This window comes from Camelus dromedarius, chromosome 6 (genome assembly GCF_036321535.1).
Source record: "Camelus dromedarius isolate mCamDro1 chromosome 6, mCamDro1.pat, whole genome shotgun sequence".
Classification (NCBI taxonomy): domain Eukaryota; kingdom Metazoa; phylum Chordata; class Mammalia; order Artiodactyla; family Camelidae; genus Camelus; species Camelus dromedarius.
Genome location: NC_087441.1, coordinates 38025709 through 38039150, shown reverse-complemented (window position 1 = coordinate 38039150; position 13442 = coordinate 38025709). Strand labels below are relative to the sequence as shown.

The 13442-nt window shown below is 41.2% G+C and overlaps 1 protein-coding gene across 1 annotated transcript in view; it reads left to right on the top strand.

Moving 5' to 3' along the window:
• SLC35F1 (solute carrier family 35 member F1) overlaps positions 1-11636 on the top strand; it is a 351959-nt gene extending 340323 nt beyond the window's left edge. Inside the window, exon 8 of the mRNA XM_031456221.2 lies at positions 8338-11636. Within this exon, the coding sequence (XP_031312081.1) occupies positions 8338-8562 (225 nt within the window). The 3' untranslated portion in view covers positions 8563-11636. The remainder of the gene's footprint in view (positions 1-8337) is intronic.
• The last annotated feature ends 1806 nt before the right edge of the window (positions 11637-13442 follow it).

Below are 13442 nucleotides of genomic sequence, written 5' to 3'. Positions count from 1 at the left end.
CTCTGTGGTTCTTTATCTGGTGGGGTGACCCAGCCTTCATTCCTGAAGATTCGGGGCCATTAGTAGTCCTGCCTGGACTCTTGGGTTGTTGAAGTTTTCCATTGACTTTAATCACAGGGCATGGCAACACTAAGAGATGCCTAAGAGTTTGTCTGTATTCCAGACGTACTCTGCCTTGCCTCCATCATGAAACAGCAGCCCGATTTTCCCTTGGTTACCAAGGTCAGCCTTGGTAACAAGAACTCCCTTCTTTGTTAATTGAGAAGCATGAAGAGCCCAAAGTGGCCGGGTGACAGTCTTAACTTTCAGGTCAGTAGAAACATTGTTGTGTCTCTTGGTGGATGTGTTCCTCCCTTTGGAGGTAAGACTTCTAGATCAGCAGAGCATCAGGTTGCAGTGACAGGAAGCAAATGTTTTACCGGTGGGTCACTAGTGGGAATAGTGAATGAAGCCCCTCCCATCTAGTCTCTTGATTCCACTGTAATGGAACAGATATTCTTTGAACTGTGTTGAGCTACAACACTACCACTTCTATAATTTAAGATCTTTCACCTGCTTTAAAAATCAGTCCCTTGCAAAATGACTCCAGCCCAGTGGGTACCTCTGTGTTGTGTAGAGGGAAAACAGACGTCACATGATGCAAGAGTCCAGACACAGGAGTGAAGGCCACTGCTCAGTGTACCTCACACACAAATGCGATCTTTTCTCGACTAGTGATAGTAAGAACCACGCGTGGAAAGGCAACATCAATGAGCCATCCAATAGCCTTTGTTGTAACTGAGCCTATAATTAAACACTCCCACAGACCAGCCCCCTTTTATTCCACTTCTGGCTTGGTTCTCATGGTCTTCTTTTGCTGGACTGCAGAGAATAGAAATCTGCATGAACAAGGATTTCTGTCAATTCATCAAACCAAGTGGAAATGTCTATCATATAAAAGATAATGACAGAAATCCCTTTTTAGCTCCGTGTTGCTGTACTCATTTGTGAAACTACCCCCGGGGGAAAGTGTTTGCCCGTAAAAGAATGCTCATGGGCCTTAGAGGCGACTGGCTGCACAAATGATACTGCCAAATAAATGGCTTTGCACACCAAACAGAAAGCCTCATAAACTGAACTCAGACTGCACTGGGGGCACAGCCTGGCCCTGGGTGACAGGCCACGGGGAGGCAAGGGCCCTGGCTGCCGCTCCTCTGCTTCACGTGATATTTGGAGGGTGAGTTGTTTCCAGGTATTTAAACCTTAGTGATGCCTGGGTTTTCTCATATGGATAGAGAGACCATCTGGCATTTTGACTGAAGCATTCATTGATTTATTTTCTGTCTTGATTAGATTAGCATGGACTGGGGCCTTTTTTCCTCTCTCCTGACTGGGGAAAGAATGGGGAGGAAGGGGTGGAGGTAGCTAGTCTTTGTCTCTGAAAACTCTTGGTTTTGGTGTTTCTCCATACATTGTGTGCCATGCCCGCATTTGGTATTTTCCATTTTATGACTTAGAAAAAAGAAATATTGCAATATTTAGCTGGAGAGATTTAGCCCCTTTTTTTTTCTTAAAAAATTGAGGGAAAAGGAGGAAGAAAAGAAATAAGAGGAGGCAAAAGTAGCAGGCAAAAGCAATAATAAGGCAGTTCCAAAGAATTTGAAAAACTCAGGCCTCCTCTCTGGGCAATTTATTTCCAGTTCAGTAAACTCAGAGGCAGAACTTTTGCATTTTTAATGCTCTTAATAATAATAAAAATGATTTTGTTAGTTTAGTGCAGAGCCAAAATTAGGAGGTCAAGCATCAGCTTGTTTATGTTGGCGTTTCCGTGGAGCCAGGTCTGTCTAGTTTCCTTGCCCTGAATAGCAATTGGCTCAGACTTAGCGGCAATAGATCAGGACCAGGCAGAGTCTTTGGTCACAGGATCCCAACCAGGCCACGACTTACAGCCTGCCCAGCAGTGACCAGCAGCCTCCTCTGGTTCTCTCCCCACCATTCCATTCCCAGGGTCAAGGTGTGGCCCGCAAGCCTCTGAGACTCACACGGCTGCTGAGAGATGCGTTGTCCTGGGTGAGCTGTCCTCTCTCCCTCCTGCCCCAGGACACTCAGCAGATTGGCTGTTGTCCAAAGGGTCCACCTTTCAATCTACATATCGAGTGGGGACTCAAGAGCCCTTGGGCTCCCCTCTCAGTTATAAAATCTGTAATATTTGGATGGAAAAACCCCAGCATTGTATTGAATTATGATTCACTCTTCTAATCGGCATTTTGCTTAACCTCATCACTGATGAATCTTTGAACGACTCTGGTACCTAAGACCTCCAAAATGTGTAATCTGGTTCTGTTTTAAACAGAGTCAGGCTTATTTATTCCTTCTTGGTCTAGAAATCATGGTTTAGATGTGCCAGTTGATATATCTTTATATGTGCATTTTACTGCACAGAAGGTGGTAGCCCAGGGGAAAAGACACTTTGTTTTACATTGCAGAGTATTCAGGACAGTTTCACAAATTTAAAGTCTAATTTTTCCCAGGCGTAACTTCTGCTAAAATTGCCAGGGCAATCTCCCTACCGAGAAATTCTTCCCAGCAGCTCTTGAATCTCACCTTTGCCAGCCTGTGCATATAACCTTGGGAATGACCAGTCACTGTCCTTTATCGTTCTACTTACTCATGGGTGCACTGACTTCTGAAGCAACCGCCAAGTTTGCAGAGTCCCGACTCTACTCTCTAGATGTTTTCTGCTAATGAGTTTGAAAGATGGAAAGATTTACTTACATCTGTATCTGTTTAAAAGATCTGAGTAAGAACTAGAAAGGAAATCATTATTGTGGCCACGTAGCCTTTGTATTTGTGAAAATACCTCCATGTCAAAAGCCATGTCTAAGAAGAGGTAGAACTATCCTGAAATTTATTTCTGAACAGCTTTCTTATGCAGTTCAGAAACCAGTTGCAGCTCTTAACCATCCTCATGTTTCCAAATGGTATACCCCTTTCAATGGCAGGCTCGCATCCAGCAGAGCCCCTTCATTCGGTCAAGGCAGCTTGTGTTTTGAAGTTGTACCAGCAGTGCTTTCCTTGAGCTGTGGTCTGAGGTAGTTGGTATTTCCTTCCTCCGCTGTTCACACGTAGCCTGGGGAGCACAGGAGGGCTCGGAAGCGCTGGCCTTTGCTCGCCTGCCATACACGAGAAGCCTTCAGGGGTGGTGTTCTCTGAGGCTGCCCAGCTTCTCTCGAGAAATGTTCAGAATGCAGGTCCTATCAGCTCAGTAGTAACAGCTCATAGGGGTGTGTGTGTGTGTATGTGTGCATGTGTGTGTGTGTGTGTACACAAAAAGGTAGAGACAAAGAGAAAAATACATGCTGGGTGAATTTAGAAAAGAATTATATTTGTAGGGGAGGGGGCTATCCAAGTTCTGCAGTCCCATTTCCTCCTAACTATCAAAAATTTTTCTTTGCTTGTATCTTTTTTTCTTTCTAATTTGACCTTATTTTCTCCCTCCTTCCAATTATATTTCCCCTGAGCTGCTTCTGCTCTCCAAGTTAGACCTAAATTGGATTTAAATCTAAATCTCTCCCCTTTTTTTTCAAATAACTGCAGGAGCTTTACCCAAGTTTCATTCCCTGTACCCCACTTTCCTAAGAACCCTCACCAACTGCCCTTTTCCAGGTCTTTCCTCTACCTCTCGCAAATGACATCGTTTCTCTTCCTATTGCATCTCTGTTTTTTTAGAGATAGAACTGTCATACATCTGTTTTGAGAACTAAGAGAATCTTTTAACTTTTTATTACCTATTAAGTCAAAATTAGTTCTGGTCATTAATAGGCCCAAGTGGAGTCACTGAGCAAAAATGACCAGAGTCCAACATCAAGAACCTTTGTAAAGCCGTCTTACACAGAGGTGGACATCCTAGAAGGCCTCTTTTAACGTGCACTCCCCAGGGAAGAAGGAAGAACCGGGCCCACCACGTGGAAGTAGCTGGTGCACACACTCAGTGAAAGCAGGGCTTTAGCCCCGAGTCACTTCAGATTCCACCTTGTGCCTCTCTGAGGGTTGCCCGTGTTCTCTGCTCACCCCTGGCATCTTTTTCAGTCAGTCTGAAAAAGAATGTCTTCCTTAAAAATCTCCCTCTTCCTCACATAGTCTAGTTGATATATTTATAAACGTACTTTGAATGGCTTTCAAACCATGTGGTTTTCTACTTATATAGATTTAGGCCCATTAAAGTCATTGGTTTATTAAAATTCAACTTAGATATTTAATACCAAATCCAAAATGAAAATTTGGTCTGCCCTTAACTGATGTGCTGAATGTCCCATTAGCTAACTAGTAATTGTACTGAGATGTTCACTGGCTAAGAACTAGGTTTAATCCCCAGCTGGAGGTTCAAAAGCTTTGTTCAGATTTATCATCAGTCTTCCAAGCCACCCCATTCTGGACAATGGCTCGTGTCTCAGTTGGATTGCTTTAAGCCACATATGGACATGCTCCTTACATACAGCGAGTGCTTTCTGACCCTTGTTAGCAGAGACCCGTCAAGATGGAAAAAGGCAAGAAAAAAGTAAACAGCGTGTGCAGTGTGGTCCTGAGAAAGGGTGCATCCCTTCTCAGCTTCTCAAACCTACAAGTCAGATAAAATGGAGGCAAAAGTGCAGCACCGAGTCCTCCGATGGGCTGCAGTTGACTGCGGAGAGGACCATGGAGTGCACTTCAGACAGCAGTCCGTGTTCTCAGATGGAGGCAGCAAGCCTCTACTGGAAACTAGCCTTATCTGTCCCTGGGAGATGGCTTTCTGGGAACTAGGCATGAGTAATTCTTCACAGTAAACAAGTTAGGCATCCTAGAATATACAGAGTTTTTGCTTTTTTCACTGGTTTTTTTAAATGAATGGTTCGTCAGGATAAGTGCAGCATCCAGAAATGAGGGCCATCCTATTAAGTACCCCTGATTAACTTTCCTCTTATCAATCTATAAAGAGGAAAAAGAAATCAAACTTCTTCTTTCTTTTTAAAATATCTTTCTGTAATTATTTTTAACATTCAGTATTTATCCAGATTAACCGTAGTGCTTGCCTTACTGCTCCCCTTTTGGTCTTGTGGGTTAAATGAAAACTTTCCTTACCAACTATTAATAAAATCCCTTGGGTGACTTCCAAGATGCCTCTGTCATATAAAATTCTATTCTGTCTTTATTTTGAACAATTTTTGAGTGAATCCTGTATGAATTAAATGGAAATGCATTGGAAATAAAGTATGCATTGTCATTCTAAATCTATGTCCCAGGAAAACACTTTGTAGTGGATTTGTCATTTAACATGATAGTTGTGTCGCCAAAAAAATGAATGATTCAGGTGCTATTTTTCACACTAGCAAAGACATTAGCTTTAAAAAAAAAACTCCATTAAGATCTTTGTCATATTGATCAAATCATAATATAGGAGCCAAAATCAGAAATTGAGAGGAAGCCATATCCCTCTCCCTGGACATTCTGTGTCAGATCCTTTCCTGTCCCTCCTCCTACATGACTTCAGTTGCCAAATCCTGTCCACCCCAAGTTCATGAGGCTTCCTGTGCCGATCCACTGTGTCAGGGCCTGCAGTCTTCTACCTGGACTTTTGCTTTCTGCACAGTTCCTCGCAATCATCATCTTATCACTCTCCTCTAACTGACCACGGGTTTGAAGATGACTTTTAGAGTCAAAGATTAAGAATCAATACTATGACTTCCCTTTCACTGAGTGGTTAGTGTCATTTGTTTAGCATTTTATGTGTGAAAAATGATGTTGGATTGAGTGGAAAGCTAACAAATTTGAAATACACCATTGGTCCAGGCTGATTTTTTATTGTTTCTTTAGTCTGAAATTTTAATTAAATTCATTCAAATATAAACAAAGAGCAAGTAACACTTGTAGATGCCTACACTATGCCAGGCTCTGCACCTGACAGGGGTCAAGAAAAACATAGGCCCATAGTCAAGGGACAATGGAAAAAAGGCAAATTAATCAATGACTATATAAAAATATTTTAACACTCTTATAGGTGTAGTCGTGGATGATAAGATAATAATAATAAAAAACAATACAAATAATAATAACAATGACGTGAATGTAACTTGAATCCTCACTGAGAGGCAGGTACTCAGATAAGTGCTTTACGTGTTTTATCTAATTTAATGTTTATAGCCACTCTACCTAGTAGGTACAATTATTATCTCCACTGAACTGATGAAACTTGGAGCTGGAAAGGTTAAGAAACCTGTCCAAACTAACAGCCAGAAAGGAGAGCTAGGATTTGAATCCAGTTTGTGGTTAGAATGCAGTTCTAACCTCAAAGCCCCATTCTTTTTTTCCCTCCATAGACTCTAACTTCACTCTGGCTGCGATTAAAGCTCAAAGCGCCATTCTTAATGGCCCTGTCTGCATGTGCTGCGACAGAGACAGGCTCACACCATGGACGTGCAAGGTTCTCGCTCGAAACTGGAGGTGCAGGAAGGGAGCTCTGAAAATGAAAGTCATTAACAAATTATTTGAACTGTTGGTAATGTTAGGAACAAACCCATTTCATTTGCCAAAGTTTCAGGTAAAAGACGAAGCTCTTGAATGGAGAATTTCAGGAAATATGTTTGGGAGTAAATAGTTTTCCTGGGATCATATACAACAGTCCTGAGTTAGTGGGTTTCTTTGGCAACCATTTTATTTTACAAACAAATTCATAAGGAATAAAGCACCTTTATTTTCACTGGGAAAGACTGAGTTAATTATTTAAAGTTAATTAAGTGAAGCTGTTACAAGCTGAGTCTACTGTACAAACCCATCTGAGGAAGTACTATCATACGGTTTGAATGTGAAGGATAAAGGAATTAAAGGACAGGGTGAGGGGTGCTCTAGGAAGAAAATCAGGAAATGGTCTTTAGTCTAAACTACCTTGCTGCTGCTAAAAAAAAAATTGAGAGAGAGAGAAAGTGAAAAAACAAAACATCGTAGCAGGGATTTTTAGCCACAGGAATATGTTTTCTATGTGCCATTTCCAAAACTGCCCTTCCTATTATTGAATGTCATGGACGTGTTTTAGCTCTTTATTACAGCCCTGCAACTTAGCTTGTAGACTCTCTGGATCCTTTTCCTGTTTTCCTTTCTTCCAGCTTCCAATTAGTTTTTGTCTTTTTCACCAGTTCTTAGTTCTTTTAGAGAATGAGCATAAGACATAAAATAGGAAAATCAAATTGATCCTTTTTTCCCAGTGGATGCAGGGTGTGGTCAAGACTGGGACAATAGTTACCGACTACAGTGAGAGCTGGCGTGGCATCTGCATTGTGTTGTTTTTGTCTCCCTGTTCCTCTGTCTCTCCACTGAGACTATTAAGTCCTTTATGTAAGGACCGTATGTTTTCATTTCTCTTTCCCCCGTACATGGTTCAATATTTAATACAGAGAAGGCATGGATAGAAGAAACTATTCCTTGAATGAAGGAGTGAATCAATGAATGAATGAAACAACAGAAATGGCAACACTCCTATTGTTACAGTGACAACACTCATATTGTTACCACGGCAACACTCATGTTGTTACCTCACTCTCCTCCACTAATTACTCCAGTAACTACTTCCAGGGTAGCTCCTCACTCAAGGCCAAGAATGTGTCGATTTTTTTCTCCAAAAACACATGTAAATTCTCAGGCAGTGGTATAAACTGGTATTTTCTTTTCCCCACAAAACTCTATGAGTTATCAGAAATAGTTTAGGAAGCAGAACACTACATATCCATCCCTGTTTGGTTTTGTTTTTAGATTAGTGGAACAAGAATGGAATGTTACACTATTTCTTTCCATCGAAGGATAATCTAATCTTGCAAAGATAGTTACCAAAGTCAATAACGATTCCTACTCAGAAGACAAATCGTGTCTGAATTGGATTAAAGTGAAACGAAAGTGCCGGATGCAGCTGTGTCAGTGCGGGGCTCAGTGTTTATGGCTTCATTACAACCTTAAATGGAATATCTGTATTTTTTGTATGTAATGAAGCCACGAACAACCAGCTCTTTGTTGAGTGATATCGGAGATATTTCTCGTTTTAACTTGATGTATTTTAATTCGTGCTTAACAGGCTCTCCCACATCGGGTAGTCAGACTGCGGCTTTAGGGACAATTAGCTACGTCTTCCTCTGTGTTAGCCACGGAGTCAAGAAGAGAGATAAGGAGAATCAATAAGACCAAGCCAGTGTCGGGAGAGAACGTTCACTCTCCATCAGGATTACTGGCCAGCTCATCAGGCGGCCTGTTCCGGGAGTTCGCGGCTCCGCTCGCTTCTCTCTCTGCCTCGTTAATGGGTACGCGGTTGCTAAGTGACTTGGCGGTTGTGTTTTTCAGTTTTCAGGACTTTATCTCCTGTCTTTCTTCACCATCCTCATCGGGCTGGTGCTCTACTCCTCCACCTCCACGTACGTCGCCCAGGACCCCCGGGTATACAAGCAGTTCCGCAATCCTTCGGGACCAGTTGTGGACTTGCCGACCACAGCTCAGGTGGAGCCTTCGGTCACCTACACCAGCCTGGGCCAGGAGACCGAAGAGGAGCCCCACGTCCGCGTGGCCTAGGACGAGGCCCTCCCCGCCCACTGAGGACCCCTCCGCGGCCGTGTGTTCGCCCGTCTTCTCTGTTGTGTACATAGAGAAAGGTATTTATTAGGTGCGGTTTACACAGGTGGACTGCGAGGTAGCAAATCCGAAAGCCTGGGAAAGGCACAAGTTAAACGTCACAGGAGACGCAGGCTCTGACCCACCTGACTTGGAGAGATGTCTAGCTAGTGTGTATCCCCGTCACAACCCCCTGCATTAATTACTGTGAGAAATTTTGAATCAAAAGCAAGTATTATTATTTGTATTATTACTGTTACTGTTAGTACACCGGCTTTCAGGAGGAGGTTTTGCACTCCTGCTGGGAAGTATCGCCAGACCCACATGTAGTGAACAGGAAGCCCACTTTTCTATGGCAAGTCACTTTTTAAGGATCATACTTTATTTTTTTGCACAGTCCGTGCGCGCTGCATGCCACAGGAGCTCCACCCTGCGAAGCTGCCTTACCCTAGAGACCCGGTGGCCAATGGTTTCCTCTGTCACCTGTTGGATTGCCTGCTCAATAAGTTCTTTGTGCTGTGACCCTTGTGGGGAGTGGCAACTGACCATATAATTCTCTATTCTAGGAATAGATATAAAACAAACATTTTAGCCTTTTTATATTTCCATCTCTGATTACTCTAGACCATTGCCTTTCTGTCGCGCCACGTGATTATGCTAATCAAGTCCCTGTAATAACAGCATAAGGAATGTTCCGTTTCTGTGGCTTATGGAAACCCCAGAAATAATATCATTTGTGTTTAGAGTAACACATTTTTTTTCAATCTTTCTGCTCCTCTCTGTGTTCTCTCTTCAAAAACTAGATTTGATTTTCCTTTCCTTCCCCTAGATTTCTTTTGTGATAATAGGGAAATCAATCAAGGCATTGGATAAAGCCATGGTCCTCTGCCCTCTTAACGGTGTGACACCCTTTTTGAAATCTATCGGCATGGAAATTACCTGAATGTGAAGTGGCATTGATTGTTTGGCCTCCTAGCAAAGTCAGGCTGCTGATGTGGGGCCATCTCTGACCACAGTTCGATTGATCCGGCCACTTTGTAGTGGAAAAAATGTCGCCAGTGAGAAAGTCTGGCTTTTTGGTCATATTTGGCATCCATTCAATAGCTGAATATATCAAAACAACATTCTTATAGATAAAAAGAGTATTACAGGGTCCTGATAAGGCTTTGAGGGGTATGTCCCTAGTCTAACTTTCTTGTTCTTAAAATAGCCCCCCTTTTTTTTTCAAATACAGAAAACCAAGAAATACCACAGACCTCTATGATTTACAATAGATTCTACATGTCAGAACCTGCAATAGTCTTTACATTTGGCTGGCTTCAATCCCATTCAAAAAGATCCTCGGCAGAGTTACAGGGTTTGTAAAGGGAAAATAAATGTTGATTAAACTTTGGGCAGTTCAAATCTATATATCTTAAGCAAGCAAAGCAAAACACCAGTGGGGTCTCTGTAAAGTAGAGAAAAAATTGCTGCTTAGTCAGAATTTCTGTGGTAGCCTGGCAGGCAGAAGCACCCCATGCTGTCAGTCAGCACCCGTGTGGCCCCTCTGCCTGCCCTCTCCCCCCAGGGGCAGGTAGTCCTGCCCTTGGAGATGGAACAGATAGATTGTCTTCTCTGATATGCAGGTTTTATGGTCATCTCTGTACGGCCCCCTTAGAAACAGTTTTATTTTCTGTGGGGACCCCAAAAAAAAAAAAAGTTGAAGCTGTATCAAGTTAAAACAATTTTGCCAATGTTTGCTCTCTGCTACCTTTTAAACCAATTAAATACCTTTCTCTGAATATTTTGTCCATTCAGATCTGAAGACCTTTAAAGACTGTGGTTTTATTTTTGTGTTTACATTGGTTGGCATAATTTGCTTGATTTATTGCATTTTTAGTATTTATTTTAAGCCAAATGTTTTAGTCCTTTTTTTATTCATTTTTATAACACTAATTTGTAGATGCTTAGTAAAATCCTATAAGAAATGAGTGGATGAAAGTATTTCCAAGTTGACTCAATGGACTGGGAGTTTTTTTCTTAATTTCAATTTCAAAAAGGTTTGCAATCAGTGATGGCTAAAAGTTGCCATCAGAATTATTTTCTAGGATATTTTAATTGACTCCATTGTATGGAAACCAAGTGTGAATGTTAAAGTGAATTCACTGTATACCCTGTATCGTCCAGTGTCCTTGTACACAAGACTTTCTTGTTACTGGGGTACCTCACCATGTTGGTTCTTCTCCATTTAGAAAGGCTGATAACGTACCGAATTATCCGAGATAACGAGCTCCAGATTGACCCTTCAAGGAAAAAAAGAAAAAAAACAAGAAACAAACTCTTTTTCTGGGTAAAAGCATCAATCCTTTGAGAGTAGGGTGGGAAAGGACATCACTAACTCCAGCTGTTTTCGTTTCTGAAATTTCATAACCTCCATAGACACCAGCAACAATTTCAGTTTTACAGCCCACCACCACTCTCTCTCCTCCACAAATGAGACTTTAGCAATTTGTATAGAATTTGGTTGGGTAAGCAAACCATAGCTCTCCTAAACCTCACGAGAGGAAAGTGGTGGTTCTCACTAACCCAGTGAAAACTTGCCCTGAGGATAGCGCTTGCCCTGGTCACACCTTCCCACAGCTCCAAACTCTGAAATCCGCGACCAGGTAGACCAAACAATGGAAAAAATTGTACCACTGTGTCCCATGAAAATGTTTCAATGTTTAGTTTAGGTATTGCTAACTTGTGCTATTAACCTTTTGACAAGCGTGTAGAATTGTTTGTTTGGGGTTTGTTTTTGATTTATAGCCATTTAGTAGTCCCCAGCTAGCTACCAGTACAGATTTTACCCCATGGGTAGGATTCTACTGTCAAGCCACATAACAAAGCACACTAACCCAGACACTGCAAATGGAAAATATGAACCAAAAAGGAAATTTACACCGATAAGTTAAACTCTCCATTTTTGATATCTGCATGCTCCCCTATGGACTGGCTGTGGCAATGTAATGCCTGTATAATGTTTTCAAATAAAAATAAATGCTTTATGAAAGCACCGAGTTCTTGGTTTTTCTTGAGTGTTTGCACTATGACAACCATGGAAGCTGCTCCCGTGGGGATGCTAGAAATAGCAACGAAAGTAGATAGCAGGGTACACGTCAAAATAAAAACCGGCAAGAAAATCTTTCCAAATTAGGAAGGGCCCAGTTGGTCTCAGAGCTGTAGCTTTGAAAAGCTGAATTTAAACATGTTTGTAATTTACAAAATTAATTATTTATCAGGATACTAAAGACCACTCTGGAGCTACAGCCCCTAAGCCCACATTTAAAACACATGGAGGACATAAATTTACCCGCAAGAAGCAGTTTCTTATAAAGAAGAAAGTTCTGCGTATGCTGCCCTGGGCATGATGCCAGATGTAAAGGAAGAGCAGTCTTCCAGAGCACGTTTTATAACATGTTTGTGTTTCTGCTCTGAACTTAAACGGTATCTTCTCATGGTCCCCACTCCACTGACTGCAGTCACCCAGCACTCTCTTAAATCCTTAGAGATAATTGTATGTAAATTTACATGTTCTCGTCATTTGTGTTCCTAATCAGACCTCAAAAATTAAACAAGCTGAAAAAACAATTTGAAATCTTTTTAAGAGAAAACCATTCATTTTTCAGGAAACAAGGAACAGCAGCAAACTGATCTTTTTTAAATCGCCCTTAAGTAGAGATCCATTGTGGTCTGCTTTGGTAAAGAGAACAGCACAGTTCTTAACATCAACAATTTGCTTGAACAATGTGACTCAGTTTAGAAAAGCTTTTTCCTTGAAAAATATAACTTTTTCTCTGAAGTATTTATTTTTATTTAGTAAGCTCTTTGAGCAAAATGAAATACAGCTGAACTTCAACCCAGCCTGTGTCCAGATGTCCAGCAATTCTAAATTATTGGGGTCCAAGTAATATGCATAATAAATGTATATGTCATGTTTAGTATGTCTTCCCAATGATTTATAATTTTCTTAAGAGAAAAAACTGGCTTTCCTAAATGCTCAGAAGTTCTTGCAAAGGGAAGATAAGGCAGCACTTGAATGGTTTTAGTGATTATTAGCATGAAAAAAAGAGAAACAAGTAAAATTCACAAGAGAGCTGTAATTTATTGTGTTGTCTTGATGGCCCACAGGAAAATAAACTGTAATGTCTGCAGCGACAGGAACTGGAATCAGGTCCCGCTGATCTATTTCAGGCCCAGCAAAACCCCCTTTAACAGGGAAGGCTCTCGCACATCTTTTTTTAAAATGGAATTGAACTTCTAAATCAGAAGTACAAAGTATAAGGGTATAGGATATTCTATTACAACATGTTCCCTTTTTCCTTCTACTACCCCTAAGTGCTTTTTTTCTCTAAAATTCCTGTTCTTGGAAAGGAAAAAATCACAAGATCCACTTAAACTACCCTTGAATTTTTTTTATAAACCCTTAAAATGTTGGGCTATTCCTTCAGGTTGGCCCTGGGATTTAAAAAAAAAACCAAGTGAAGCTCTTTTTTCACTTACAAATAGCATTTTTGAATTTATAACATTGCTTCTTAATTATGTACACTGATCTTTTTTTCTTCCTTTTTTCTCTGATTTCCTTTTTTCTTTTTCTCCTTTTCTTCTACAAACATAAACAGAGGGCTCACTAAGGGCCACCGACGCAGTCTCTGCCCTTATTCTCTATGTGGTCAAAAATGTTTAATTCAAAAAAAAAATTAAAATACAGCTGGAAAGCCCTGCACCTACCAGATGGCCTTTCATTAGTGCCTGAAAGGACAAGCCATTGTGCGTCACTCTTTAGACAGCCAGACAAGTCACCTCCAAACACTACTGCAGCC